This window comes from Asparagus officinalis, chromosome 1, assembly GCF_001876935.1.
Source record: "Asparagus officinalis chromosome 1, Aspof.V1, whole genome shotgun sequence".
Taxonomy (NCBI): domain Eukaryota; kingdom Viridiplantae; phylum Streptophyta; class Magnoliopsida; order Asparagales; family Asparagaceae; genus Asparagus; species Asparagus officinalis.
In genome coordinates this window covers 48,037,843-48,048,832 of record NC_033794.1, presented here as the reverse complement: position 1 = coordinate 48,048,832, position 10,990 = coordinate 48,037,843, and the positions used below count along the sequence as shown (strand labels likewise).

General features: G+C 40.2%; 1 protein-coding gene across 1 annotated transcript in view; it reads left to right on the top strand.

Moving 5' to 3' along the window:
* LOC109823748 (AT-hook motif nuclear-localized protein 10-like) overlaps positions 1-628 on the top strand; it is a 9,561-nt gene extending 8,933 nt beyond the window's left edge. The window contains exon 6 of the mRNA XM_020390118.1: positions 138-628. Within this exon, the coding sequence (XP_020245707.1) occupies positions 138-431 (294 nt within the window). The 3' untranslated portion in view covers positions 432-628. The remainder of the gene's footprint in view (positions 1-137) is intronic.

Genomic DNA, 10,990 nt, shown 5'->3' with positions numbered 1-10,990 from the left:
ACTATTTTCAGTTTTCGATGATTTGGGGGGACTAATATCAAAATATTTAAGATTTCAGGAACTAATATTGAAATAACCCTTTTTTGTATTCTTACGTCCTCAGATGTGAAATCCTGAAACATCAATTGTTTTCGTAGGTGGTCATGGGAAGTTTCATAGCTGAAGGGAAAAAACCGAAGGCTGAGCTGAAGCTAGACCCTTCATCGGTCCCACCACCACAGATGTCAGGGTTCAGGTCAGCATCAGGCCCACCGTCCCAAGAAGGTTCTTTGAGCGAGTCAGATGATGACGATGATCCCGGCAGCCCTGCAATGAATCTAAGCAGCAGCGTTGGGAATTTCAACAACTCTGGCCAGCATGGGCAGATGATGGCTGGTTATGGTTCAATTGGTGGATGGACTCACTCTGGGCATCCATCAGCCCAGGCATGATTCTGAGATGAAGATGATGCCCAGTTAACTATATCGTCTGTTGCAGGATCATGGTTCAGCTTCTGAAGTGAAAATGTTTTAAGTATATTTTTGAAAGCTAAGGCTGTTATTTAAGGTTTTGACGAAATGTTTTATTGTTATGATCCTGATATTCAGAGGATAATTGGCAGCGGCTTCTTTTCTTTTTGTTTTGAATCTTCTGTGATAGTCTCATCGATGAGTTACTTGGTTCTTAGATATGAGTTATATATCCCACTACATTGCTTGCTGAACTTGGTAGAAAAAAGTTCTAGTCAATGGAAGCAAGATACTCTTCTCTGCTGTTTTTTTTCCATTGCAAATTAATTGCAGATTAGAATTACATCAGAAGAATTGACGTTTGGGATCGCGGTTCGATCTTATTTAATTCCAAATCCCGATTTCCTCAGCTTCTTAACTCTATGAAATTGTAGAATACAACCAAAGAGCTAGCTTATATTTTGAGTACGCATATAAGATTTTCATAGATGATTTGCTCGATTAGACCTTGTCTTCTTTGCTCCACACATTTGGAAAAGATTAAATTTGATCCAAATATTCACATCCTCTACAAGAAGATGTTAATAATAGAGATTAGAGACAAACTTACCACCTATTCTATCTAACCTCAAGCGTCTCCAAGAAGATGGTAATATAGAGGCATACTTATCATCTATTCTAATTTCAAAAGACAGTCACATAGAAATTACATGATTATCTTGAAAATCTACTATTATTTTGAAAATCAATTGTCTTGAAAACCACTAGTTCAAATGCCACTATTGCGATAATAAAAATGTTTATATGGCATTATCCTATTCAGTGAAATTAGAATGGACTGTAGGAATTGGGATAATTGGACTTCTCCAATCACACACATACACACACACAGCTCAACAACATCAACGTGGAAAAATGACACAATACTATGCCTAATTTATCCTTATTGAATAACCTCCTTATCTCCTTCTTTTTTTTCCTTTCCCTTTTTCTCTCTGCCCCTTATACAATAATGGCTCTTTTTAACTCCAAACTGATCCATAATTTTTAGTTTGCCTTTAATACTTGCATAATTGTACAGATATGCCTTTGACATTAAAAAAATTATAAGAAATAACTAAATTTTAAATTGTAATATAACTCCATTACTTCTCAACCTATTTACAACAAATTCAGAATTGAGTTTGCAGCACAAACATAATCAATAGAAAACATAAATCTACTTTGTTGAGCGATTTCCAGTTCTCCTGTTGTCTTTCTTCTTCAATTTCTTGTTGATATTCTTCTAGAGCTCAATTTGCAGATTGTAGTCAGTATTGGCAGGATTTGAAGAAAAGAAGCAACATTATTATGCTTTACTTCTCGAAATAGGTAGTACGAGCTAGATCTTGATCTCAAATTCATGACGTAGAAGTTAGCATCATCATCTAAAGTTCAATTTGATGTAGAAGAATGGTCTGAAGGTTTGCATTCTTGGAGCAATTAAATTGGTGGCTATGCCTTGGTTTATAAGATCCCATTCCTAGTTGTTTTGGTGAAAAGTTGGTGCTTTCATTAGTGGACTCAATACAACTTCAGTCGTTACAATGAACTCAACAAAAATAAAAATAAAAAATTACAACTCTCTTAAAACACACGCAACAGACGTTTATCACTCGCTGCTTGCGTGGGATCTTGGCATGTGCCTGGGTTTATCCGTGGACCACCGACTGATCAGATCCAATATAAATTTCGTTGCCTCGCAAAGGAGACAAGAAACTGAAGTAACTATCTGAGCAAAGCGAGATAATCACTCTTCTCGAGAATCACAGCTAGGTATGATCTCAAGGAAATGGATGAACGGATGCAGATCTCTCGAACTCTTCCTCTTTATGCTGAATAGCTCGCCGAGATCTCTTTCTCCTCTCTGAAATTCATGCTCCTCACTCTTCAGTTCGACAGGGTTTTGCCGAGGCTCGAGAATTCTGGATCTGTGTGAATGAAGGCCATAGGGCTGTATTTATAGGCTTCAGAAACTCGATTTTCGGATAAGAACAGCCGATTCCCTCTTATATTTAGTTATAACCACTTAACCACGTCCCAAGATAGCTTCAAATCAGTTGGAGAGGCTTTGGATTAGAATCGGGGCAGTTAACATTAAAGAAACGGTGAAAAAATAGCAAAAATAGCGTTTTCGGGGTCTGAGACAACTTATGTGTCTTGGCTGCTGAGACACGATTGGTACCGCTCTGTTGTTTTGCCTCTAACTCTCTCATCTGACCTCAGAATGAAGTGATTCAAGATGCGTTGGAAATCCAGAGAAGAGATATACAATCATCCATGTGTGAATCACATATGAATTAGACGAGACATGAGTGGTGCTTTGTCTTTCATGAGTGAAACGTAACTCCCGATCGAATCGTTTCTTCGTTATTCTATCATTCCGTTGATTCGTACGCTTCGTCGACTCACTTCATACGCTTGTTGATGTCAGATAATCCTCCTTCACTCAGATAAAAGAACTTGTGATTAGCTTTAGTTCTTAACTTCTACGATTTTTAAACTATTCAGTATTTTGTCGAATAGCTGAAATTCTTCTGGCGTTGCGTTTATCGTCTGACCATTGTCGAAGTCTCGAATTGAAACAGGTGTGTTGATTTATGATTTTAGCTCATGTCGTTGAGTCGACACTTGAACTGACTATCTTTGTCAAGAATTCATATCTAAAATACAGTTGAAATTCTTGGGATCATCCTTTGTTTTGGAGTCGATCTGAGCCTTGTTTTGGCAAAAAATTATCGACGCATTGTCCTTCATCGTAATGTGTTGACTGACGTTGACTCTTCCTCGCAACGTGTTGACTAGCATTGACCATCATTGTAATGCGTTGATCAGCGTTGACTTATGGCTACGCGTTGATCGGTGTTGATCTTTATCGTAACGCGTTGACTGGCGTTGACCTAAGGCTACGCGTTGACCGACGTTGACCTAAGGTTACGCGTTGATCAGCGTTGACTTACAGCTACACGTTGACCAACGTTGACCTTTATCACAACATGTTGATCGGTGTTGACTTACGGCTATGCGTTGACCGTCGTAAACACAGTTTATACTCATACGTTAACTAGAGTCTACAAAGTTTAGGCTCTTAAGGTGTTAGAGCGGGGAGGACCAGTTTATATTCGTATACTCCTAGGAGTTTCGGTAATCAGTTTAACCTCGTGTACCCGTTGGAGGTTTAAGGAGATGCACTTTAGACTCATATACTCATCGGAGTGTGAATACGGGTATCGAATACATCGAAATGAATGAAAACAGTCAAAAACGAGCGAAAATACACCGCAAAAAACACCCAGGACCTATTTTGGACTTGAGACATGACTCGTGTCTCGATTTTGGCCGAGACACATGAAGTGTCTCGGTTGGCCAAAGGGGAGAGAGAGAGAATATGGGAGAGAGAGGATAGAGAAAATAGAGGGGGGAGAGAGAAAGGGTGGCCAGCCTAAGGCATGGTTGTAGGGTGTTGTACAATGGATATTTGTGTTCCCCCTCATATTTTGAATTCCCTCTCTTTTTCATCATCTTCCTCCTCCAAATTTCTTATCCAAACCCACTTCTTCATAACCCATAACTCTCCTCTTTAGGAACTCTTAATCCCCTCTTTAAGGACTCTTAAACTCTTGTTATAAAAGAGTTTGAAGCTTCATCTTCTCCTCCTTTTGTTCTTAGCTGAAAATCACCTTCAAGTTCAAGGGTTTTCAAGTTCAAAACTTGGGCTTTTGGCATTGGATTCAAGCTCTTGATTTAGGTAAGCTCCTCTCCATAGCCTCTTGTGCATTTGTTTGGTTTTGATTCATGAATTTGTAGGCCAACTTTAGGGATTTTTTGATCTCATGAATTGGAAAAATTGAAACTTGAAAGTGGGTATGTGAAAATGGCCAAGTTTTGATTCATGAATTTTGTAGCTTTTTGGCATGAAGATGAAGTTTGAAACTTGCATTTGAGGAGCTTGAGATTATGGCCGAAATTTGTAGGGGTGTAGGTGTAAATTTTGATTTCTCAAAACGGGGGTTTCGTTTGTATTGATAAGAATAGCTTATTACAAACTAATGAATCAAAATTACAACAGAAGCGGAGGGAAGACCCTCCTTGTCTTTGGTAACGATAGGACGCCTCCCTCAGAGTTGGAACCGAGTTTACTTCCCTTGGACGATCCGAGCAAAGTTGCGGGCGAGCTTCAGTATGCAGTAAAAGCTCGTGTTGATCGAGTTCGAGTTCTCAAGCTTAATGGCTATCAAGACCGAAAGCTGGAAGAAGACGCTACAGTGTAAGAACAATGCAAAGAGCCAGGCTCGATTCTCTTAGAGCTTAAGAGAACTGATTGCCAAGGAGCCCAATAGGTTTGGTCTTGATCAAGAGTTCAAGACCTCTCTTTTGATAGCCATCATTGGCTATTTATAATGGAGGAGAAGCATGGCCACTCCCTCAAATTGTGGGATTATGGTTGAGGGGGACCATAACTCCATCCCTTAAATCTTGGGATATGACCATTGGAGGTGAGCAAAACCATACTCCATCCCTTAGATCATGGGGAGTGGGTGTACCCACTCCCACGTTTTAAGCTCAAGTGTCTGACTTGGTCCAGCTGTGCAGGCGAGCTTGACATTACAGGTGAGCTTGGACTATCAGGTGAGTAGGCGAGCTTGGGTCTACAAGCGAGCCTAGCGGACTTTGGCATGCAGGTGAGCCTGGGCGCTACAGGCGAGCTCGGCCTTCAGGCTAGCTGTGAAGGCAAGCATTCAGGCGAGCTGGTGAGCTTGGGTCTACAGGAGAGCCTGGCGGGCTTTGGCATGCAGGCTAGTCTGGGTGCTATAGGCGAGCTCGGCCTTCAGGTGAGCTGTGCAGGCAAGCTTCACTTAGTTCAAGCGAGCTCCAATGTTCAGGCGAGCTTCACTTAGTTCAGGCGAGCTCCAATGTTCAGGCGAGCTCTAGCCTTACAGACGGACTTCCCTATAGGTGAACTTCACCCTTTTCAGGTGAGCTTCAGCCTTCAGGCAAGCCTGGATCATGTAGGCGAGCTCTGTAGGTGAGCTTGGCTTATGCAGGCGAGCTCCAGAGCATGTCACGAAGAACATGTCATAACTTTCAAACTGTAAGTCAGAATTTGACGAATTATATATGAAAATCGACTATCTTGACGAGATAGAGCCAACCAAACCAACCCTATAGGGTTTGGTTTGTTCCTGTCTGTTTAGCCAAATTCCTTCCGGTTTGAGAGATATCAGCGTTTTCTCCTTTTCAGCTATTTCGGGTGAGGTTTTAGCAGTTTTGTTCTGAACTTCTCTGATAGGGATTAAAGGTAATTTTTATTACCTACAGAACCTCCTTTAAAGTTTTTAGACCTGAATCAGGGCGCATGGGGTCTGGAACACTTTGGATATGAAGACCTGGAAAGTGATCACTACTCAGACGGTGCGAGACGCCTTCCAATCGAACTCGACGAGATTGAATCAGGATTTTTAGCAAACCCTCAGCTATCAAACGGACTTGATTTGTCTTTACCAACTATCATTTGAGTTAGACTAGCCATGCTCTTGCCCTTAGCATGGTAAGTTGTCGAGGAGCTTCTCTTAGGCTCAATACTAAGATTTCTCCTCAATCCTTAGCCATTTGAGGCGTTTGGACATAGGGAGCAGTTTAACCTCATATACCAGTTAGAGGTAAGGGGAGAAGTTTAGCCTTGTGCACTGGTTGGAGGAAGGGAGCAGCAGTTTATACTCCTATACTTGCCGGATTAAAGGGGCAATTTCACCTCATGCACCGGTTGGAGGATAGGGAGCAGTTTAGCCTCGTGCACCGGTTGGAGGAAAGGAACAGCAGTTTATACTCATATACTTGTCGGAGTAAAGGGAGCAGTTTCACTTCCTGCATCAGCTGGAGGTTTCCGGGTTATCCTTAAGAATATTCTCTAGGAACTTCCCGTCAAAGGTAAGGAATAGTTTAGCCTCATACACTAGTTGGAGGTTTGAGAAATAGTTTATACTCGTATACTCGTTGGAGTCTAGGAGAAACTTGTCTTCTCTTGAGGCCAAGATGAACCCTGATTTGTCTTCTCTTAGGGCAAAGACGAATCCTGATTTGTCTTCTCTTAAGGCAAATACGAATGCTGATTTGTCTTCTCTTGGGGAAAAGACGAACCCAAAATAGCGGCACATCGCATGGTAGGCAACTATTTGGATAAAGGCACATCGCTTGGTAGCCCATTATCAAACAACAATGCCTTTTGCGGGAAAGACGGTGCTGGTGGAATCAAATCGTTCAGGGACGTATGGGTGATGATTGATTGTTATAGGAGCCATCACATGGTAGGCTACTACCCATCGATTGTTCTAGGGATATTAGAACGCTCGGAAAGGATTAGGTTGTAGGACCCTAGAGGGGGGGTGATTAGGGTCAAGGGGCTCTAATATGCAATTTAAAACTCAGCACAAGCAAACCACAAAATAGAAGTGCAATCAAATAGAAAGAGATAGAGTTAGGAATCGTTATCCTTGACGCGCGATGTGTTAACGAGGTTCGGCCCGCTGACCTACGTCCCCGCTCCCCACTCTCGAGGAGAAATCCACTAACACATCCGGTTTGGAAGCCGGAACTTTGTCTACACAGCGATCTCACAAGATCTCTCTCTCACTACACAGTTTGATCTCACAGATCACACTTCCTCACAGTAGATCTCCACAGATCTCAACCACACAGCAGCAGAAGAAAAACAAGCAGGAACCTCTCTTTACAAAAGCCCCTATAGCAAAGAGAAGAGTACTAAAGCTGGGAAGTGAAACACACTTGAAACCAAGGGAAAAACAGAGTTTTGAAAATTTTCTCAGGAAACAGAAAAATCTCTCTGATTTTCAAACGTTAGGGCTTAAGGAAGAAGAAGGGGTCTGGGGAGTTTTATAGGAGAGTTTAAATCATTTTAAAACAAAAACAAATCTTCCCAAATGAGATAATAATCTCTTCTTCAGGCCCTCATCACAGACTGTGCCAATCACTAACAAGTGAAAGCACAACTGTCGAGGCAAACGACCGTTTTAAAAAAGTCGCGGCTGAACGAAGACTAAAATCGGTTGACCGAAGGAAATTTCGGTCGACCGAAAAATGCCTTCGGTCGACCGACCGAAAAATTCGGTCGACCGCGAGCAGCTATGGAAATCAGGAAAAAACCAGCAGAGCCTCGTCGGTCGACCGACACGGTCGACCGATCTGAAAATTGAAAATTCGGTCGACCGTATCGGTCGACCGACGACAATCTGGAAAGATACTAAGGAAAGGTCATAGGATCGGTCGACCGGGCCGGTCGACCACATTCTAGCACTAGAGAGAAATATAAAAGATAGCTAATATCCTCATATTGAAAGCAATACTTGAGCTTTGATATAGCTTGAATCGGATGAAGCTTTTATATGACTTTGTTGTTCTTGAAATAACGTTGCTTCATCTTTTTGGCCTCCTCCTCCTTTAGATGTCTTCGTTTTAGCGTATATTCCATCCATCCTCCGTTAATGGCACTAACGAGCTTGACAAATGATTTTACTACATTTACACTCAATAAGCCATTAGTACCGATAATGGTGGTTGTAAGAACATCATCAAAACATAAGGGCTAACAATCTCCCCCTTTTTGATGATGACAACCAACCATTATATAAGAGCAAAAATGAGATAGCTTATAGATAGGTGCTCCCCCTATCTATGAGCTCCCCCTAAATATATGCAACAAATGAGGAGATTTCTCTCCCCCTTTGTCACCATCAAAAATGGGGTAAAGAGAAATACTAAATGCAAAATACAACTAGTCAAGCAAGCAATGTAGAACTTTCACATAGTGCATAAGCCCAAACCATTTCTTATGCGACAAAAATCATCCTCTCCAAGAGGCTTAGTAAATATATCCGCTAGTTGAGATTTGGTGTCAACAAATACTAGGGATACATCTTGTCTCTCTACATGATCGCGTAAGAAATGATGGCGTACGTCAATATGCTTAGTTCTAGAATGCAAAACCGAATTTTTGGAAATATTTATGGCACTTGTGTTATCACAAAAGATTTTAATATTTTGAAAATTCAAATCATAGTCAACTAAACTTTGTTATGCTTAGTTCTAGAATGCAAAACCGAATTTTTGGAAATATTTATGGCACTTGTGTTATCACAAAAAAATTTAATATTTTGAAAATTCAAATCATAGTCAACCAAACTTTGTTTCATCCATAGAACTTGAGCACAACATAAGCCGACGGCAATGTATTCCGCTTCCGTAGTGGACAATGCAACACAATTTTGTTTCTTGGAAGCCCAAGAAACAAGGGAATTTCCTAAGAATTGGCATGTTCCACTAGTACTCTTGCGATCTACCTTACATCCGGCAAAGTCGGCATCACAAAAACCATATAAATCAAAAGAGGTGCTTCTTGGATAAAATAAGCCAAGGTTAAAAGTTCCATTAACATACTGAACCGCAATTAAATGAGACGCTTTGGGAGAGGCTTGAAAACGTGCACATGCACATACACTAAACATGATGTCGGGTCTACTAGCGGTGAGATAAAGAAGACTACCTATCATACCTCGATATAGTTTTTGGTCCACATCTTCTCCACTCTCATCGGCATCAAGCTTAACACTAGTACTCATGGGAGTAGGCGCATGCTTAGAATTCTCCAACTTGAATTTTTTCACCAATTCCTTCGCATACTTGCTTTGTGAAATGAAGATCCCATCCTTAGTTTGCTTGACTTGGAGCCCGAGAAAGAATGTAAGCTCTCCCATCATACTCATCTCAAAGTGATCCTGCATAACTTTAGAAAATTCCTTGCACAAGGATTCATTAGTAGCACCAAAAATAATGTCATCCACATATATTTGAACTAAAATGAAATCATTTTTCCTTTTTCTCACAAAAAGTGTGTTATCAATAGATCCTTTTGAAAAACCATTTGCAACAAGAAAACTAGAGAGGCGAGCATACCAAGCCCTAGGAGCTTGTTTCAACCCATATAAAGCTTTTTGTACCCGGTAAACATGATTAGGAAAAGCATGATCTATAAAACCGGGGGGTTGCTCAACATACACTTCCTCTTCTATAAAACCATTTAAGAAAGCACTTTTGACATCCATTTGAAATAGTTTGAAATTTTTAAAACTAGCAAATGCCAAAAACATCCTAATAGATTCCAACCTTGCAACCGGTGCAAAGGTTTCATCATAGTCTATGCCCTCCTCTTGATTGTATCCTTGGGCAACCAAACGTGCTTTATTTCTAGTTACAATGCCATGTTCATCAAGTTTGTTTCTAAAAACCCATTTAGTACCAATAACACTAGCATTGTTAGGTCTAGGAACTAACTTCCAAACTTCATTTCTTTGAAAATTGTTTAATTCTTCATGCATAGCCAAAACCCAAAATTCATCATTCAAAGCATCATTAACCTTTTTAGGTTCTAGTTGAGATAGAAATGCAACATTACCACATTCACTCAAGGCTTTTGAGCGAGTTATAACTCCTTTTGAAGGGCTCCCAATGATTTGTTCCTTTGGATGATTTGATGTGAATTTCCAAGCTTTAGGTGGTTCAACTTGATCTTGAGCGTTTGTGCTATCCACATCCTTTTGAACTTCTATAGAGGGAGTGTCATTGATTTGCAACAAGTCCAATCCTCCCTCAATATCATCATCATCATCTTTCCTAGGCAACACAACTTGAGAGCCAACATTAGTCTCATCAAAAGTAACGTTTATAGACTCTTCAACAACGAGGCTTCGTTTATTGAAGACCCTATAAGCCTTACTTCGAGGTGCATAACCCAAGAAAATACCAACATCAATTTTGGAATCAAATTTATCATGGTGATCTTTTGTATTTAAGATAAAACATTTGCAACCAAAAACACGAAAATAACCAATGAAAGGAGTTTTTCCATGATAAAGTTCATAAGGGGTTTTCTTAAGCCTTGGTCTAATCAAAACACGATTTAAAACATGGCAAGCCGTATTGACGGCTTCCGCCCAAAAATATTTTGGCAAATCAAAAGAATTAAGCATAGTGCGTGCCATCTCTTGTATGGTGCGATTTTTCCGTTCAACAACACCATTTTGTTGTGGTGTTCTAGGAGCGGAAAACATATGAGTTATACCATGATGAGCACAAAAATCATAGAAAAATTCATTTTGAAATTCACCACCATGATCACTTCTTATTTTAACAACTTTCAAATCCTTTTCATTTTCAATTCTTTTAACATGATTAGCAAATTCTTCAAAACAATCATTTTTCTTTGCAAGAAATATTGTCCATGTAAAACGAGAAAAATCATCAATAATCACAAAAACATAGTGTTTGCCTCCAAGAGAGGTAACACGCATAGGACCAAATAAATCAAGATGAAGTAATTGCAAGGGTTTAGAAGTCGATACCTCATGGATGGATTTGAAAGAAGACTTTGTTTGTTTACCTTTGGCACAATCCTCACAAATTGTATCTTTTATGAAGTGCAAGCTAGGTAG